Below are 21,242 nucleotides of genomic sequence, written 5' to 3'. Positions count from 1 at the left end.
CTGTGGGGACCAAGTGGCGACAGCGCACAAGTCGCTCCAGGAGCACCCGCAGCAGCAGCCTTCAGGACTGTGTTTTCCGCGTCAGCCCCGCGCTGTGGATCCCGCTGCCTAACTCGCAGCCGCGGGCTGGTGGAGGAGCGCGCCAGGGCGGAGGAGACCCAGCAGGGCGGGGTGTCCGGATCCAGAGCCAAGCACCCGGTCCACGCGGGTGACACAGCTCCCCGGGATTCCCCGGGGTGAGTTACCTCCAGGCCCTCTCCGGCAGCATCAGGGCGGGGCTCCTCCTCACCATTGGGCTCTGCATAGGCTCTGGTCCCGGTGTTTGGCTAATGAACTGTGGTTTCTCCCCAGGTCGTGATGGAACTTGAAGAGGACTTTAAGGGAAGAACAGACAAGAACTTCTCAAAGATGGGCAAAAAGAGGTAGCCAGATTGTTTCACTTTCGTACTTCACATGTCTTGTACATTCAGGCAATTAGTTTGTAGCCTCCAGCACTGTACTTGATTAGTGGGTGTTATTTCAGACTTCAGAAATGTAAACCAGCCCTTGGAAGGAACTCCTCTGCTTGGAGCAGTCCTTCAGATGTGTGTGAGAGATCAATCAATGGTTCTGTGAATTCGGCCTCTAGACCAGCGTTGCTTACATCCTTTTATTTTATGACCTCGGCTTTATGAGCGCTGTTGATCGCTCACGCACCTGAGCCATCTGCTGTTTGGTTGCTCACTGTGGCCCATTATCTTGCTTCTAATAAAGCAACCATAGGTATCACGTTTGTGGTAGAAGGAAAAGAGATCCAAATAACATGTTGTTTAGCTCTCAATGACTATTTCTATATAAAAAGGGTGTATTACCACCGAAAGAAGCCACATCTTATATTCAAATCCTCTACAAAGGCTAAGTAAGTGATTAGAACTTTAATGGTGGGGAGGGGTAAGACTGTTGAAAAATTATCATAGGCAATCTTCAGCCCCCATAATACCCTTATTATTGACCTACCTCTATGTCTGACCTAACATTCCTGTGACTCTTTTAAGTCTTTGAGGCTGTATTACGCAAATAGATCACAAGCTTCTCTTAACTCACAAGTTAAGGATGTCATCAGATAGCGTCTGAGACAGAGAGCTGAGGTAACTTGCCTACTCGATGAACCCACCAAACATGTCAAAGTGTGCTGACTTATGACATTAGAATTCATTTCAGTCCACCAGAGGGAGAGTAGAAATGAGCACTCTAAGCCACAGATCTGGGTTCTAAATACCATTGCTCACCACACTGCCTTCTGTGTTCAGTCCGAAGTAGATACAACCCTGGGGGTCCTTTGATGGGATCCCATCATGGTAAGGGGCATTTCTGGTATAAGAGATAGCAACCAGCAAACTTGTTTTTTTTTTTTTTTTTTTTAAGATTTATTTATTTATTATATGTAAGTACACTGTAGCTGTCCTCAGATACTCCTGAAGAGGGCATCAGATTTCGTTACGGATGGCTGTGAGCCACCATGTGGTTGCTGGGGTTTGAACTCAGGACCTTAGGAAAAGCAGTCGGTGCTCTTAACCACTGAGCCATCACGCCAGCCCACCAGCACACTTGTTATGTGAGCTCTAACTCAGAGTTCAGTAAAGGAAAAAAAATTATAGAAAGCACACTTGGGAATTCTGTGAGATGGAGTTTTAAATAATCTCAACATTGAAGTTTTGTTTCTTAGATATGATAATGAGAGTGGAATATATGAATATATAATATTTCCAGCTTAAACGTTTGACAGAATCGTAACAATTAATAACATGTACCATTTGCATGGATAAATATTGTTAGATGTTGTAATTTATGTATCTAGGTGAATTATATACTAACCTTTACATTTTCTTGTTATTTCATATTTCAATAATAAAAACTTTATATAATGAAAGAAGACACATAGTGGAGGGAACGTAGCCTAGTTTAAAGAACTGTGTGCAGCACAAACACTTAGACATTTGAGTAAGTGTGAGGCTATGTGGAAGGAAATGGTAGTGTCCAGTCCTACACAGATCTTCATCTGGGTACCAATGTCATCATTCCCTACAGATTTTAATTCAAACAGATTTTTTCCATAAGAACTGCTCATCACCACTTATTTTAGGCTGTTGTCAATACCCCTGTTTTATAATATAAGGATCATAGTGAAGCATTTAGTTTGGTTGACAGACAATGCTGGAATAACAAATGATCCCTGGACTATATCCATCTGCATACATTCTTCGTAAAAATGATTTGTTGAGTTTGTTTGTTTTATGGTACTGCAGTTCAAAACCAAGGCCCTGAGTTCTATATAAGTGCCTTAGAGTGAAGTTTAGTCAATTGATCTGTAAAAATTTGTTTTTGATGATGGGTAGAGAAATAATCTAGCAGGGCTGAGAGTTGGGAATACATTTTTCAAGTCATACGATGTCTTGGCTTTGACAATATGAACATCTGAGGATGTACCTAGCAGCTTGGAGGTTATTCCTGTAACTCAGGAGTTTGTCTTGGCTTTTGTCTCAGCTGTGGGACTCCACTCTTCTGCAGTTTTCTGACCCCTGAAAGAAAGATGAAGTTTGCCTTCCTTGGAATTGTTTACAAATTGTGTGAGGAAAGTTTACTTAGTGCCTGGGATATTATTATAACATCTCCAAGTAGCATCAGTTTTAGAGAATGGAAAAAAGCTTAGAACTAAAATTCTGTCATGTATAGTTATTTCTCTCTTCTCACCCTGGCTTCTGGGATACTGACTGGTTCTTTACTGGGATAGGGTGGAACCAAACATGAAGATGTTTCTATATAGTATGTTCAGTGTCCATCTAACATCAAGCCAAATGCAAGTAGGAAAAAGCTCTTTCTTTAGAAAGCTTTTTATTAGCACAGAGATGATCCTTCTGACTGTAAAAAGCATAAGGATTTGAGTGCTAGACACACACACAAACACAAGCCAGGCATGCAATCTGTGCCTGGGGTACCAAGGTTCGATGATCCACAAGTCTACCCATTTGAGTAAGATCCAAATTCAGTGAGTATCTAAAAAGAATAAAGTGGAGATAGATTGTGAAAGCTACTGAATGTTGTTTTCTTTTAATATTAGTCAAAAGAAGAACAAAGGAAAATTTACTTTTTGAACTTAAAAATACTTGTAAAAGTACTACTTTTCTTTTCTGACAATGTTTGTACACAAGGAAATAAGACTTGTTATGGCTAGTTTGCTTTTACATCCTAGGTGGCTGTTACATAGAGTGAAAATGGATTAGTGTGATATTTGAATCTGGGTTCAAAATGAGAACTGACCCTTTCTAAGGACAGCTTTCTGATTGCTTACAGAGCATCTTTTCTATATTGTATTTCTTTCTGTAATGGTTCGCTTAGAGCTGCTGATATCCTTTCTCAATGAGATTTCCTCACGGTGATTGAATTACTGTGTTTCTTAGGCAGTTGTGTTCAGCATCTGATCATCATGGAGCTTTATTAGGAAAGGGAATGATTAGGAATAATATTCTGTCTACAGATAGGACATCTATGATAGTCAAGGGGACCAATCCTAAAAGCATAAATTATTTCATAATTAGAATAAAATACAAAACATCACTTTTAGTGTGTGTCTGTCTTATAAAAAGTGTGTGTATGTGAGGAAAATTAAGAAATGTCTAAGGTATGAGGAATATATAAAAATTCTGGCTCTCACAGGGTCCCCAATGAAGGAGTTAGAGAAAGTACCCAAGGAGTGAAGGGGTCTGCAACCCTATAGGAGGAACAACAATATCAACTAACCAGTACCCCAAGAGCTCCCTGGGAATAAACCATCAATCAACATGGTGGGACTCATGGCTGTAGCTGCATATGTAGTAGAGGATGGCCTAGTCGGTCATCAATGGGAGGAGAGGCCCTTGGTCCTGTGAAGGTTCTATGCCCCAGGATAGGGGAATGCCAGGGCCAGGAATGGGAGTGGTGGGTGGGGGAGCAGAGGGAGAGGGAAGGGGATAGGGGATTTTCAGAGGGGAAACTAGGGAAGGGGATAGCATTTGAAATGTAAATGAGGAAAACATGAAAGAAGGAAAGAAAGAAAGAAAGAAAGAAAGAAAGAAAGAAAGAAAGAAAGAAAGAAAGAGAGAAAGAGAGAAAGAGAGAAAGGAAAAAAGAGAGAGAAATCATCCAATACCAAAAAAATAAAAAATAAAAAAACAAAACAAAACAAAATCCTGAAATCCTGGCTCTCATCGATAACCACATAAGTAGATTTCTAAGATATATTTACATTTAAACTGCATAAATGTCATACCATTATGCTGTTATTGACTAAAACAATAGTCAATTTTGGATTTTGTCTTGTCATTTAACAAAATCTCTGTAAGTTGATTTAGTAATTGTAAGGTTTTGTATAAGGTTTTTAAAGTTTCATCTAATTATTCTGCTCTATTTTCAGTAAAAAGGAGAAGAAAGAAAAGAAACCAGCAGTCAGTGTGCTTACAATGGTGAGTTTTTACTATACTGCCCGCCAACGTCACTCCTTCTGCTCCTAGAAAAGGGGTAATTCGCCTGGAACAATATGTTATTGGAGATAAATATTTAGTGATGGGGAGATAAAGGTAAATGATTAGAGTCCTATTTTCAAAGGAAGGCGGTTTATAATTTGACATGTGAATTATGACTTAGCAGGCGCCACTTCCTGCCTAGATTTCTGTATTCTCCTTATGAGGTACATCTCTGATTTATGGCTTCCATAGGCATCTTTGCCATCGAGCTTTGAGAGATGGGTGTATTGCATAACATTTTCTAATGACCCTTAACATCCTGGGTCAAAGTCCTAGTAGTTATAACAATAAAAGGCAGCAATGGATTGTTTATTACTATGATTTAGCATATGCCATTATTCTTCTGTGCTGAATAACTGAAAATGTAGAACTCGGAAGGATTACATAACCATTTAGTTTTTCGGTGGCACGCTGGTTGTTTGTAAGCTTTTCTTTAAACTCACTTGGGCTGTAACAGGAATTTTATAAGTGTGGCTATTTTTTTCTAATGATCTTTGTTTCCTTGAACACTTCCTTTTTTCTAAGGGACTATGCAAATTTACATGAACTGTCCCAGGCACTGGAACCTGGGAGGACGCTCAAACAATTGAGTCCTGCTTTCTATAATCCAGTCTTTCCACACTGGTCATGTGATGAAGTGTGGAGGACAGGAGAAGTACCGTATAAAATTCATCTTTGTACATTCATTATAAAACATAGATTTAGGTAGGAAAAACAGTTCCATGGCTTGCACCATGGACTCTGGTTTTCATATATCATCTGCATCTTCTTCTGATGTTTGCTCTTGCTGTGGCTCCTTTGTTACGTGCCTCCGTTCCTCTTCTTGCTCTTGTCATTATTGTTGCTGGTGGTTTTATTTTGTGAAAAGAGTTCATGTATCTTGGCCTCTAACTCCCTGTGTGCCTGATGAGGATCTTGAATTCCTTGAAATCCTCCAGAGTGCTGGCAATGCCTAAGTGCTCCACAGGTCATCACAGACATAATTCTTTTTATTTTAGATTTTATTCTTCATTTTAAAGATTTTCCTTCTTATACTCTTTCATGAGAAGAAACTTTTATGTTAGAGTTGGATTTATTCCTGAAATTTAATTTATGCAGTTACCTTAATACCAACATAGTTCTGTCTTATTGTTTAAGTTATTGTTGTTATCCTGTTTGGTTTAGTTTGATGTCAGGGGTCCACTCAGGGCCTTTGTGCATGCTAAGAATACCAGAAAATTGCATCTTTATCTCTGTGTTTTACTTATTTTTTTCTAGGTTATAATTTCTTAAAGACTTGAGGGCTTTTAAAAATATATATTCAGGAAATGTACTCTAACTATTATGTAAAGTTACTCCTAACAATATTCAATTCAAGCCATACAGGGGAGGTGGGGAAGAGAGGGGGGCTGATAGAGGAGAGGCTAGAGGCAGAGAGAGAGACATACACACAAATATGAAGTTTGAATGTGAAGTAGTAATAACCTCACACGTATAACAATATGTGCCAGACATGGTTATAATCACTTCCCGCACAAACACATTTAATCCTTAAGCTTTTTTTCTGAGATAGATGCTATTATTATAGGTTCACAGAAGAAACACGGCACGCCCCCAAATACCTGCTAAGGTGAAGGTACATGGGATGTATGTAGGTCTTTTGACTAAGTGCTGTAATTCTTAAATACTATTCTAGTTACACTGATGAATGTGGGGCTTCCTTCTAAGCTTACACACTTTTCTTATACAGCCCAAGCCCACCTCCCTAGGGATGGTGTTTCCCACAGTGGGATGAATATCAATTACCAATCAAGAAATTTCTCTACAGATAGCCTCATAAGCCAAACTGACGGAGGCAGCTCTCCAATTCTGGTTCCCTCCTCAGATATGTCAAGTTGACAACCAAAAATTAGCCAATATAGGTGTCTTTCTCTTGTCCCAAAGAGTTGATATGGAAAACTGGACCCTAACGTGTATGTAAAACCTATAAACATAGAGATATATTCTGAAGGTTTTTGGGTAAATTTTAATACTATTGCAATTTTTTAAAAATGCTTTCTAGGTAAAATAAAACATCCATATTGGGGATTTCAAAGAACTCTGAGACTAATGACTTACTAGGGGAACTCAGAACTCAGGATGTTCCTATAGATTGTGTGATGTATTTAATTAGCAATAGTGACATCTCAGATAAACTTCATTGGCTATGGCAACAGCTCTCTGAAAAGCTGCAGCTAAGTTTTACTATAACAAGAGGATAAAAAAAAAAGTCAGTAATGATGAAAGTCACATAGAATGAGGTTCAGAAGAGAACAGACACAAACTCCCAGTTACCTGTCCAAAACACCTATTTCACCAGCAAGGAGTTGCAAGTTATGACAACAGATTCAAAATAATGCTTGTTGGTGGCCCTTCAGTGACAGGGCCAAGGTTCTCACTTTGAGCTGATCATTAAGGAACTTCCTACATAGCATGTAACAAAATTGTAGATTCATTCACTTAGCATAATTCATACTGCAAAATGGCCACATTTACCATTTACAATGATGGATCCTTCCCAGATCCACATGGTAGATACCAAATATCTAAGTGGTTCTCTCTAAACATTTCTGGGCTCTTTCTGTTCCCAAAGTTCACTTATGTTTACTAGGGAACCTTAGCTGTCTTAAGGGAATGGTTACAAAGCAAACAACTCATGCACATTTTTATATAAGTTTTCTTTTTATGTCGGGCCTCATTTTAGTTAGAAACACAAATGTAGAATAAACTTGAAATGAAGTAGAGGAAACTGGACAGGTGGAAGTAAAAGAAGAAGTGCCAAGTTGTTTGTGATTCCTTTAAAACGAGCTCCTCAAAGTTCACACACCCTGTTAGCACTTTGTGGCAGATTTAACCCTGAGCTGTCTACACTATGCACCATATTAGCCATCATCATTCTAAATGCATGACTGCACTCAGCGTCAGGAACCAGTCCTTGGTCAGGACCTTACATGCATTGTGTGATGTTTGAAGTCCTCTTATCCTCTTATCACAGCTGGGCAGAATGCACACTAAGAGGTTATGTAATGTTCTACAATTCACAGTCACATACCTGTTGTACTGGAAGGCACGACTTTTCCCTAGATACATGAGTAGACTATTCCCTTTTAAAACCGTAATCATGTGTGATAGCATATGGTTGGTTAAAATGTAACCTCTCTGAAGCTGAAGAGTTCTTTGTTAATCTTACGACCATCTAACCATTGAAGACTTTGCCACCTGGCTTAGTGTCTTCTTCCTACTCCTGATCTTCTTACTCACCCTGTGACTTTTATTGTTATATGAACAACCACTCCTTGACCTTTATAACAGTGATAATCTTACAAACCTACCTGAACTTGGATCTGTTCCCTCCTGTTTTTCACGGTAGAGACACCCAGTGTTGGTGAGGTGTTTGTTTCTTTAAAGTCTTACTGTATAGTCCACGCTGCCTTGAAACGAGCATATTCTTTCTAGCTTAGTAGAAGTAATGTGATGATAGTTGTGTACCACCACACCTGGCCCAGTTCTTACATCACATCACTCACTTGAACTTTGAACTTTGGTTCCCACCTCTTCTGCCTTCTCTACACAGCTACTGTCACTCCTTTACCTCCATATCCCCAGTCTTTCTGAATGGAGGTTGGCCCATTGGCAAGTCTCTTCAAGCTTTGCTGCCAATTAGCTTGAATGCTTTGGAATTTGGTTTCTATCCCTATCACTTACTCAGCTCTGTGGATATTTGAAAACTCTGCCTGACTTCGAAGCTGCCCTTGTCATGGCCACTGCATTGTTTCTGTGATGCTACAGTGTGGTTTTTCTCCCACCTCTTTGTCTTCTGGTGGCACCTTTCCCCTTTAGGAGTTTCTCAATCCTGTATCCCCTGAATCACTGACAAAGCTGGTATTCATCTGCTTCTTTACAGATGTTTTTGAAGTGTGTTTGATCCTCATGCCAAGCACTCTTTCTATCCATTCACAATCATATTCCTTACTTAGGCCTCCTTGGTCAGCTTCATTTACCTATGCCCCGGTCATCCTTCTATTTTAGTAGCTGTATCAGCCCAGACTGTTTTCTTTGACTCAATTATAACATCCCCGCCCATACTCTGCCTTTGCCAATTATACTTACACCTTGGTCCTCTTCTCCTAAGATGTCTCTGTCCATGAAGTCATGAATTCAGATGTATCAGGTTCAGTTATAGCTTCTGATTCCTTCTAAAGAAAGTTGGCTCTTTTTATTATCACTCTTTTTGACTGTGCATTTATTCTATAGTGTTGCTGTAGAAAATGCCATTAGGTAGATTTAAGAAGAAAGTGCCATGAGATAGATTTAAGACAACACAAATTTATGCTCTTCCAGTTTTCGGGTAAACTAACGTCAGTCAGTGTGTCAGGAAGGTTGCATTCGTTCTGGAGGTTCTTGGTAAAAATCTGTTTCCTCCCCGTTTTGAGCTTCTAGGGGCACTTACATTCCTGTGTCCCCTCCTTGGTATCACCATAGTCTCTGAGCACCTACCTGCCTCTTAGAAGCATCTTTATGATGACAGTGTGTCTATCTGAATGTCCCAGGGTAATCTTTCCCAGATTCCTAACATTTGTAGTCCTGTTTACCATGTCAGACAATGTAAGAAAGCACATTCACAGACAGTGTCCCAGGGCCAGACTGTGCACATGTTAGGAGTGACATTCCTTTGCCTCTCGTTCCTGGCAAGGCCTTATTTTATTCTAGCAGCCACTCCAGCTTCATACTTCCCAAGGCCAACCTGTCAGAGTCACACGAGTTCATTTCAGTCCAGTCCTTCAAGCGTTGTACTGCTTTTCTTCTCTACTTAAGGGTTCTAATGCTTTTCCTTTTTACTTAAGGGAAACTCTGGAGTAAAAACTAAGCAGTTTCTTATATACATACCATTTATGGTATGCCCTCTCTTATTTATGATGTAATTACAGACATCTGCTCCCGTTCTTGTAGTGTTTATTCTTTAATATATACCAAGCTTGTGTCTATGTAAGCATCTTTGCATGTATGCTTTCTACTTGAATGCATGACTTGGAGATCCCCACAACAGAAGCTGCAGCCTTCCTGTTACTGAGGTTTCACCTCAGAAAGACGATCCCTGACCTGCCTGTCTAAACGCACTGGCCCTGTCAGTCGCCCGAAGTTATGTCCTGCTTAGCTGCTTCCCCACTGCCGATGTGTCTCTTTTTCCTGAATGTGTGCTCACAAAAGTGGAGGGTTTTAATGTTTTGCTCACTGTTGTTCCTCAGGAGTCTAGAACAGTGCTCAGAGCCTTAGTAGGTCCCTAGACACTGGGTGGATATTGACCATATCCACTCCTATTCCCAACTGCATGTACTGTAAGCATTCTAAGGACAGGTAGCCTGTGTTACCCACCATCATTGCCAGTACTTAGAGCCAAACATTAATCTCATTAGCTCTTTAAACAAACTTAAAATGTTGAATGAGTGAATGAAGTCTCTAACTCAGTGGCTCTAGTAAAGTCATGTTTCTATTCATGCCATGAATATTTAGATATCTAAAGGGCTTTTCTGCCTGTACTTTCCACTTCTTCCCTGGCACGATTCACCTTTAGCTTTCAATACCAGTTTGTTTCATTCTGCGTTCTTGGTTTACTTTCTCTGTCCTTTCTACTGGCCTCTAACCAAATAGTTTCCACTTCCATTTATGTTAAAGGCCTTCAACTATAACTAGTTAAGTTATATGCTTATCCAGTCTTATGCTGTACCTGATATGTTGTTACAACTTTGTCTTCTTATTCTTTGACTATGAGAGTCTGAAAATTCTTATTGTTATGTTTGCAGACCAATAATAGTAATGGGTACTTCATGTTTCATACTACCTTCTTGATAAAAGTTTTCTGCATTGCATTGTAATCTTTGTAACAGCTGTGTTGATTTTTTTTAACATTTTATAAATGCCAAAACTGAGGCTCAATTTTTTTTTTTAGTAATAATAAATTACATCATCTCTCCCATTCTCTTTCTAGCTCTATATGCCACCCTTTTCCGAGTTCCTGGCCTCTTTTTACTTATATATGCATCAATATATAAGCACAACCTGCTGCATCCATGTAGCCTTGTTTGTATGCGTATCATTTCAGGACTGACCACTTGGCGTTAGCTAGCCCATCAGGGGCTCATCCTTGAGGAGACTAATTCTCCCTCTCTCAGCAGTTCTCTGTTGTCTGTGGTTCTGTTTTCTGGGGATGAGGCTCAATGAGACTCCCCTTCCCCGCATCCCGGTTAGCATGTCTATTAGTGTTGCCCTTCTTCAGATTTTGTGTAGACAAGTCTCATTGGGATATCATGAGTAAAAATTCCCTGTAATTTCTAGGAGGCACATTCTCACAACAGACTTCTTGGTCCTCTGGCTCTTCTGCCCCATCTTTTGTAATGTTCCCTGAGAGATCCTCTACTTGCCCACACCAGCCTCTTTCCTAATAAATTATAAAGTTGAGTGATTTGGTGTCCACTTTCATCCTGCTCACTGTTATGTGACCGCTTTCCTCAAATCTCATCCTTTCTTTCACAAGGTCACAAAGAAATGAGAAAGCCAACTCCTCTTTCTATTTCTGTTGCTAGAAATATATCAATATCTGTGTTCATTCTTAGCTCATTCCCATCTGAGATGAATAGAAATACTTCTCCCTGTTTTGGAAACCATCTTCTCTTTGCCAAGTTTTACTATGTAAAATCTCAAACAAGAAAGAATAGAAAACAACACTCATAAATACATTATGTATGGCTAATAATTACTAACATGTTACCATGTCATGTTTCAGCTACATCTACAAGTTTCATGGTATTTTATATATAGCCATGTCATTTTATTAATTTCAAAGGCTTTTCTGTAAAACATTTCCTATAAAATATATTTACCCTATTTAGCAAGACATTTTCTTAATATTATATTTTTTTACATTCGATTTTCCAAATTATCTAAAAAAATTTGTTTTACAGTTGATTGGTTCAAAATAAGACAACTCGGAACAGCGTTCATTGATTTCTCTTTAGAATGGTCTGAAAGAAATGGACAAGAATGTTCTATCTGATACTCTGGTTATGTCATTTCCTTGGAAATCATTACATTTAGTGTTCCATGCCTAACCTTTTATATGTAGAAGTTACATCTAAATGTTTTATTGCATTTAGATGAAACACTTTTAGTAAAAAAAACAACAAACAAAAAAACTCTAAAACCATCAGATGTCATGGTATTTCCCCATTTATTTATGGTGTTCTCTGATCACTTGTTTAAAACAATGACAATTTTCTATACCATTCCCTAGCAGTGCAAAGGAGTTATAGGGCATTATGAGACTATATAGCTTCACTTACTAGTTTTGTTTTCTACAGATGATACCCTTTCCCAGGTTACTGAAATAATTACTTCCTTTATTTTGTAGGCGATTATCCCAGTTTACTTCCTATGTTTCTACCACCTGACTCTTTGCCTGGTTTACCTGTGGGCATAGAACATTGGGAATGAAATGGCCTCATTGGCCTTGCACCACAACCTGTCAGTTACTTTTTCTCGTCCTCTTTTATCTCAAGGTCTAGAAAAGTCAACATTCTATCTTTGCTGCGTTGTGTCCAGATTTGGTTTTACTCCACACACTTCTTTACTCACTTTTTATGATCTAATCCATTCCCATGACTGCCGCTATAAAGCGGTGACTCAGATGTTGAGTTTCTAACATCCTGGGTAGCACTTCCTGTACAAAAGTGCAAACACTCAAGAGACTTCTGTGTTCTCCATCCTTTCAAGCACTTGACTCTTCCAGTTTTCCCATCTCCATGAACAGTACCTATTGGTAGTTAATATGCTTTATTTTTGTGCTTTCATGTATTAAAACTCTAACTTGTGAAACTTGCATCTTCTCAAAGTCCATTTGGCTCTTTCTTGCTTCTGCTTGCTTTTCCTCCTGGCTAGGATGTCTTCCACCTTGCTTCTGATTTCTTGCTTCTGCTTGCTTTTCCTCCTGACTAGGATGTCTTCCACCTTGCTTCTGATTTCTTGCTTCTGCTTGCTTTTCCTCCTGACTAGGATGTCGTCTACCTTGCTTCTGAACACCTGTCTTCCTTCAAAACCAGGAGGAAGCACCACTCCTTCATGGTTGACTTCCACAGAGGAGCTAATGGTCATTGGCTCCATTTTACAGCTGTTCTGTGTATTCGCTGCCAGAGGAGGCAGTGTGCACACTGCCTGGACTATTTTTTCCCTCCCTCTGCTCTTTAAGCTTTCTGAAATTATGTTCTTTTGGTATTTATTCTGCAGCTTGTATCTGTTGTTCAGTTAAACAGTCAGGAAGTATTTGCATGTATTGACCTCTCCACTTGTTTTTATTTTAGCCAGTGAGAAGTTCTGGGGGGTGAAATATTGGTGATGGTGGTGATGAGTGAAATTCTCCCTATTAATTGTCTTTCTTCCTATGCCAAAGAATCTGAGTTTTGGTGTATCTGATAGATATTTTAAAAGAAGATAATTTCTCCCTATTTGTTTCTCTCTCCATTTTTTAAGGAAGAAGACAGTTAGTTAGACAAAAATAAAAAATGTGTTGGGAACATTTAGCCTGGGGTCCCATCAAAAATGAAATATGCCTGGTCACTATTCTGTCCTTTGGGGTTTAATTTCTAAAGAAGATGATGTCTTTGAAAGATATGATTTGAAAATTATGTCATTAACCCACACTTAATCTCATTTGATTATTTTTAGTAGCAAAATATAATCTGAAAACAGATTTCTAAGTAATAGTTTTTTTGTTTTTTTTTTTTTTTTTACACAATCCTCTGCTTTCACTGATTGTTTGTTAGCATTGTCTTTGTTTAGGCTCCTACTGTTTGGAATACTTTTTAGTACTGCCCAGAGCTCTTACTCCTTGTGGTTCCACTGGGCATTGCAATGCTTTTTCTCACTCAATACTGTCATTACATAACTTTCGGATTAGTTCTGTCTTCTTCTGAAGTAGATATATGCTCTAAACTATTGGTTTCTGCTTCTGTGTTTTTGTATTCTCAGATCCCAGATTTTTACTTTGGTTTACATTTCCTGCCTAGGGGTGTCTTTTTACCCAATTTCTTCCCTACATTAAAAAGCTCTTGCTTATAGCTACATGTATACACATGCCAACCACCTGTTTCCGAGCTTGTGCATAGACTACCATGCCTACTTTTGTATTATTGCCTGATCTCTTCTCCTCATGTTTCTTTTATCTCCTGCTAGACTTTCTACCTAGTTTTTCTCCCATGATTATAAACATGCTCTCTGTAGCTAAATGATACATCCTATGACAACCATTTTTCACAGGAACTGTTTGTAGACTCTCGTAGTTGGCTTGCTACTTTCTATTTTAATTTTCTCATATTCTTTTCCTTTTCTCAAATCATTTAAAAGTATGAATTGTCCCCTAGATGGACCCTGGGCTTAATTATTGTTTATTATGCTTCCTCCTCACATCACTTTTTGGATTCTGAGAAGCCTTCTTTTCCTTCCTATTCTTTGTCTATGATTAGAGACATGTCCATCTGTATTAGTCTTTCATTATGACCATATTCTACATCTTAAGGAAGATGTTCTGGGGAAATATTCATCTAAGTAATTATTTTTTCCTTTCCAAATATGTTGAAATTATTTTGCAGCCAAAATAATAGATCTTTAATCAAAGATAACTTAGCAAAATGTTTCTTCCGTGGTGTCTTACAGGGAGCCTTGGGAATTCAGGGTTTTTCTATGAAGTAAAAAGTGATGTCTAGTCTTAGAAACTAGAGCAGTAGCTATGCTATCTCTGCTACCATCTCATTAATAACTTTTATATTTCTCTCATCTAAAAAGAGAAGGCAGGTTACTGCAATATGAAGAATTAATACAGAATTCAATAAATGAGTCAAACGCCCATTCTTTTTTTTTTATTAAGCTATTGTAGTAATAGGGTGAAGGGCAAAGGGGCAAAGACAAGAGGGCAGCTTAGACTAGTAGCTAGTAGTCTGGAAAAATATTTGTGTTTTGGTTGTAGAGGAAAACATCCATGAAACTATCTGATGCCCATGGTTTATTTTCTTCTCTTTGCAGTTTCGTTATGCAGGTTGGCTGGACAGGTTGTACATGCTGGTGGGAACTCTGGCTGCTATTATCCATGGAGTGGCACTCCCACTTATGATGCTGATCTTTGGCGACATGACAGATAGCTTTGCAAATGTAGGAAACTTCTCTAAAAACAATACTAATACAAGTAAGTATTGTTTGTGGTACAAATTGTGCTGGAAATGTGTAAAAAAAAATCACTCATCTAGAGTAATTATTTGTGGGGCCTTAAAAAGGATACACTTCAGTGTTTAATGGTCTATGTGGTGGATGCTGTACATTCTAGTTCACCCTTGTAGTGAACTTGAGAAGATGATACAAGCATTAGCCTAACAGAGATATGTAAAAATAGAGAGGGGATCTCTGAAGTCAGAGATGTCCCAGAAAGCTTGAGGAAAAAGTACAGGAATCTCCTCAGGTCCTTGAATGATAAGCTGGGATAGTTAAGAGAGGCTGTGGTAGATTTGACTCTGGGTGTAAGAGAAGTGTCTAGGATGATTCTAGGGTATTTAATATGAGAAATTAGAAGAACATAATTGTTCTCAAGATGAGAAAGATAAAAGCAACAAAGATTTTAGCAGCAGTAAATACCAGCAGTTGTGGTTTGTATATTGTTATAGTTGTTGGCCAAGAAAAGTGTAAAGAGATTTGTTAGAATTTGTGAGAAAGGATAAGGTCCAGCATGCAGGTACTGATGTTTGCATATGCTAGGTGCAATAGTTCATCCTCATAAAATAGGAAGCCGTAGAGAATATTGAGCGAGTGTCCAAAGGTAGACACATGAGGAGGCAGCCTGTGAGAAAGTTCTCATGACAGCAGAGCCTTTCATTTGCCAATGATTTGTTCCAATGGATACAGAACCATGGATAGCACAGAAACCTGCATATATTATATTTTCATATGCATAAATATCCATGATAAAGTTTAATTTATAAATTAATCACAGTAAGAGATTAATGATAGCAATAATAGAATAAATATAACAATACGTTACTTTCAACACTATGTGAATGTGAACTCTCTGTTTTTCTTAAAACGCCTAACTATGCTGCTCTCTGCCCTCTTCCTCTTGTGATGACGTGAGATATTACAGTCTCATGGTTGACTGCAGGAAACTGAAACCACAAAAAGCCTAAGTGTGGTGAAGAAGGTCTTGCACCTCAATTTTCTCATGATTTTGAAAGTAAGAAACTTGCTTCATAAGAAATGAGAGCAGAAAGTGAACAGACTATTGAAAGAATTTGTATGCTACACACTTGAACTGGAGAAAGACAGGTTAATAGCTCTATGCTTCAATCTGAAGGATACCCGAGTCAAGCAGAGCCTGAATTAAACTAAATGAAACTTCCCAAAGACTTACAGCTCAGTTTCTACACAGACGGGAAAAATGTTAAGAAGGCATGAGGCTGTAGCTCAGTGGTAGAGTGTTCACCTACCAAACATGAAGCCCTAGGTTCAGTTCCTAGTACTACCCCCAAACAAAACACCTCAGAACTATTCAGATACTTCTTGGATTATAAGACCCTTTAACATTTGGAATTTTCTTTTTATTTGATGCCAAAGATTAAACCCAAGGCCTTGCATGTCAACATCTAAATTTTAGGTCTCTGGTGCATGAAATGATTCATCTCCCTAGAAATAGTCATATAAACAATACTATAAACATTTGTGGAATCTTTGGTATTTGACATTGGCCATGGAAAAGATTTCTTTGTAGTTCCAAAGGACCCATAACCTACCTGAGGTAGGGCTACTTGAATCCTGTTAATACAAATAATGGTTTGAGCTGGAAGTTTTTATGTTTTATTTAGTAATATAAAATTTATATGCTTCCCCCACCTTCATAATATTCAAACAGCTTATAAGAATATCCTGTGCCAACATTGACCTGTCATATCTTCTTTGTAACATTCACCCATGAAAAGCCCTCAATGCTTTCTGAATTCCTTAGTTCCTGTACACTCTATAATTTGCAGCAAGTTATGGAGTTGGCTATCTCATTGGCTTCTAGTGGAAGAGGTTCATCGTTCAGTGGCCTCTGGTATCTTGGCAGACACAATGCATGCATTTATGTCATTCTAACCTCATCTAGTGTTTCGTGAAGCCTGGATACAATCAGTATTCTAACACTGTGACAGGTATTAACTCTGCTGTGTACCTAGTATGAAGGGACAGTGGTTGAACTCAGCTGTCAATAAAAAAAAATTATTCAAGTGTTGAAATTTGGCCTAGTTTGGGAAAAGACTATCACATAACTTCTTGAAGTTAGAAGGACTGACTTCTGATGAGCAACAACAAACTAAACATTACATTTGTCAGTTTTTCTTTGCTGTGACACATACCTGAGAGGAGGAATTTGAACAAAGGAAGGAATTATCTGATTTATTTCTACCTACAGTTTCAAAGGTTTTATTCAAGTTTTGTTGAATCAGTTGCTTTAGAGCTGAGAAAAAGTAGAGATTATGGTAGCAAGAGGATATATGGTCAATGGGCTTTTTGCCTCATAGTGCCAGGTGAAGGGACACACACACATACACAGAGCAGGGCAGGGGAAGTGGTGGAGAGAGAGAGAGAGAGAGAGAGAGAGAGAGAGAGAGAGAGAGAGAGAGAGAGAGAGAGAGAGAGTCAGTCCAAGGCCAAGGTACTCCTCAAAGGCATGCTCTCAGTAATTTTGCTTCTAGGTTTTTGTTTTTTTTTTTCAATTAGTCCCCATCCCTAAAATTTCCATCCTCTCCCCAGAATGTCACCAAATTGTGAATTGATCAGTGGCTCAATCCACAACTCAGGTTAGGGCTATCTTTATCTATTCATTTCCACCAACAAAACATGAGACTTTTCAGGGAGACTTTATGCTATGTCTAAACCATACTATTCATATTTTATCTAGCGGCCTTTCATCCAACTCTATTATGCCTTATATTGCTTTATTTCTCCATCACCCGACATAAATTGTTTCTGATTCCTTTAAGGGCACAAGTGGTCTCTTCTGACAGACAACTACTTAGTCTAAGTTTACCTAAGCCACTCAGGCGTAAGGGTAGAGAGCACTACGGTCCAAGGGCTTATGTCTTTCAAAATGAATGAGGACATTCTAACCCTTGATGTAAGGGTATTTGTAAGCTTTGGGAGGTAATTGGGTCTTGAGGGTGGGATCAGTACCAGCATGAAAGTGGTAGAGTTAGAACAGCACGTTGGTCAGCCAACAGGCACAAGTCTTTGGAGGAGAAAGCAGCACTGGTGGAAGTTTATGGCTGTTAGATTATCCGTGCCTCTGGCAGTAAACCTGCTGTGCTGAAAGCAGCTTCCTATCTGGACAGATGCTTGGGAGATACGTCAGCTAGGACATTTGTCCAGTTTCTCTTGCTTGTGGTTGATAGTGCTTTCTGTACTTGGAAATCTGGAATCCTAATGTTGTTGTAGAGCTAAGGGGGCCTTGTAGATCATATGTGTCTATGGATTACTATGCGTTTTCAATCAGAAAACCCTCTAGGTAAGTGACATCTCTCAGGAAAGCTCATCAGGAAAAATATCTCAAAGAGAGCCAAGAAGAGAAAGGACTAGGAGTTCGGAGCTGAGATCTCTGCTGCCGGCCTGTACTTCTACCACCCTGTGCAACCCTGAGCTCCCTTTGAGAGTCCAGCTTTCTGTGGCCCAGCTATAACCGGTGTCTAAAGTCTGCTTCATACACAGTTTTATCTTACTAACTCCTTAACATGCTCCCACTTCTGCCTGGTTTTGTCCAGTTCACCACATATTGCCACAGTGAGTTTTTCAAAACCAGAAACCAGTTCACTTCCACCTCTATAGTTTTCCATAATGTGGAATAAGTTTAATTTGTATTCAGTGGCTCATGTAGTATGATCTGCTCCTTCCCACCTGTCCATAAATCTCATTACTCATGGGTTCCTTTCTGTTCCCCAGGATCTTCCAGTCTCTTTCTTTACTTTATATTACTATTATATTAAACAGGTGGTTCAGACCCTGCTTGTCTATTCATGTCTGCACTTCTCACCCCAAAGGTATCATAATATCACTACTGTGCTTCATTATTTATTGGAAGTGATTACTTTAAAATTACCTTGTTCATTGGTTGCTTTGCTTGTTTATCATGGCTCCTTGGGTAGGAAAAAATGGCATAAGGGATAAAATGGAAGTTTGTGGAAAAACTTGGCTAGAGGTGGCTTGAAAAATAGTCTTAATTTATGTTTATAGGAAAGCATTTTCTCCCCCAAAACTGCCTCTGGAATAGTAGAATTGTTTCATTATACAAAAACAAAACAAAACCAAACAAAAACAAAAAACAAAGAGAGAAAAGAAAAATACTTTTACTATAACTTCACTTACCACTAAGGAAAAATGTCTAGGGTATTCATGTACTTTCCCCACCTTTTTGGTTTTCCTTTATAATTTTTATTTTATTTATTTTATTTTTGAGATTATAATATAATTATATCACTCCTCCCTTTCCTTTCCTCTCGCTAAACCCTCTGATAGGCTCCTCCTTCAAATCCATGAATCCATGACCTTTTTCATAAATTGTTACACATATGTATATGTATATACATACATATTCATAAATACATAAGTTCATGTAACACTTTTTTACTTATAGTTTTTTTAAGAGCTTAGTAATTGACATTTCTAAACATTTTGAGGTACTTTATTTGGATAAAATTGTATCATGATGTGATAGCATGTAAAGAGCATGGGGTGTAATTTAGTCATACTCTGTGCACAGTGAAGTTCCTGTAGAATCGAGAAAGTAACTTGATTCTACAAAAGGCCATCCCTTACCACATAGATTGGTCCACTTTAATCTTATGTAACACTTAACATTACAAGTAGAAGAATACTTGGATGGATTATTTTTGATAAATTATCTGACATGGGTGATGGCTTTATGAGAGTATTTGTTCATCTTTGGAACAGGCTGGGTTACACCAGGCATAACTAGCTGAATGTGGAGATACAAAGAGAAAATGTAGCCCAGTTTTTCTCAGTTTGCACTTAGGTGAACGAGAGGGGACAGACAGAATCTGGGATGCTTCTGTTCTACATTGACTTAGCAATTTTACTCATGTGTCAAACAATTACTATGAAATTCTGTGACAAGGTAGGCTAGGCAAAGCAATCTGATGAGTAGGTCACTTTTTCTTTTATTCTTTCTTTTTTGGCTTATTTGTGAAGGAAAAGTATTTTCTTGGGGGAAAGTTACTAAAGAATATCTAGGTAAAGACAGAAAATGAAAAAAAAAAAAACACTGCTGAAGAAAAAAATAGATAAAATACTCAGAGAGCAGCAACTTCCTTGGTGTGCTCAGAAGTGGGGCTCTTTGGAATTAGCACTGTAGAAGGTAGGGATGACGAAGTGTAGTGAGTTAACGCTGGGAATTTGTGTGGTGGTGAATGTGGGTGTTTCAGAACCCAAGTGTCCTAAAAATAATTTATTTTATCCAATGTAATTGAAACTCTGAGTCCCTTGTTATCTAAAGTGGTTACTGTCTAGGGTAGGGTAGATGTTCTACTGTGGCTCTCACCTTTGACTGGCTTGTTTGAGAGACCCAACTTATCTGTGCTTTCTAGCCTCATGCTGGGGATTGAACCAAGGCTAACCGAGGCACATGGGCAAGCTCTAAGGCTGAAGTACACTCTAACCCCACAACATAACAGATGAGTAAAGACCAAATCATGTTTAGCACCATCGAGAGCAGAATTGACTCAAGCCTATTGTCTCCCTCTCCTGGGAGCACTGGAGGCAATCAGCTCCCTCTGAACTTCTTCTGGTCCAAGGAGGCTCTTGGTGCTATCCTATGGGTGTCTTCTCCATGAACTATGCAAGCATTCCTTTTCTGAATTCTCACTAGGGTCTGCATAGCTGGCTTCTCATTCCTGGACCATTCAGTGTCTTTACTTTTACCAATTACTAACAGCATCTCTTCTTTAAGACATTAAGAAAATATTTTTGAGTCGTAAAAAGTGGAACTTTGTCCCATGAATTTAAATGGTATTTGGCTTTGGTCATTTTCCTCCCCAGACCTTAAAGAGTTTGGACACACAAAAGCCAACAAGAAATCTATATATATCCTATTATTTGTTTGATTGTTATGACAGCTGCTCTCTGATGGACCAGTTATAGCATAGCTCCATAGCTACTAGAATGAGAAGAAAGAGATGGGGTTAAAACACTTACAAGATCACGGTTAAAATTTCAAAAAGATCCTTGTGCTGTGTATAGTGTCTACTATGGAAAGATTGCAAAGGGATAAATATGGTTATATGTCACAGACTTTAACCTTTTTGTAGCATGAACTATCACTGATGATTGTAAGTGAAATAGAATGATTATATTGTCATTTCCAAAGGTGAGATATGATGACATCATGAATGAGATGCTTTGAGTGGAACCATCAGTTAGAATGATTTGTTCCAGCCGAGGATAAGATGCTGAGGAAAGCGCAGCTGAGATCACATGCTAAAGAACTGTACAGGATAAAGACAGTCAGAAATCCCCACAGGGATACCAGAGGGGCTCATGAAGCCCCACCCCTACCCGAGGGAATGCTACATAATTGATAGCTTCTGGGTAAGAGGCCTCAATGCTCATTAG

The 21,242-nt window shown here is 38.8% G+C and overlaps 1 protein-coding gene across 1 annotated transcript in view; it reads left to right on the top strand.

Annotated features, from left to right (window-relative positions):
• LOC110295101 (ATP-dependent translocase ABCB1) overlaps positions 1–21,242 on the top strand; it is a 171,023-nt gene that overhangs the window by 79,653 nt on the left and 70,128 nt on the right. The window contains exons 3-5 of the mRNA XM_021163577.3: positions 352–422; positions 4,430–4,478; positions 14,625–14,784. Coding sequence (XP_021019236.2) covers positions 358–422; positions 4,430–4,478; positions 14,625–14,784 — 274 coding nt within the window. The 5' untranslated portion in view covers positions 352–357. The remainder of the gene's footprint in view (positions 1–351; positions 423–4,429; positions 4,479–14,624; positions 14,785–21,242) is intronic.

This window comes from Mus caroli, unplaced genomic scaffold (genome assembly GCF_978045245.1).
Source record: "Mus caroli unplaced genomic scaffold, Mus_caroli_1 scaffold_4, whole genome shotgun sequence".
Classification (NCBI taxonomy): Eukaryota; Metazoa; Chordata; class Mammalia; order Rodentia; family Muridae; genus Mus; species Mus caroli.
This window is presented reverse-complemented; position numbering and strand designations above follow the sequence as displayed.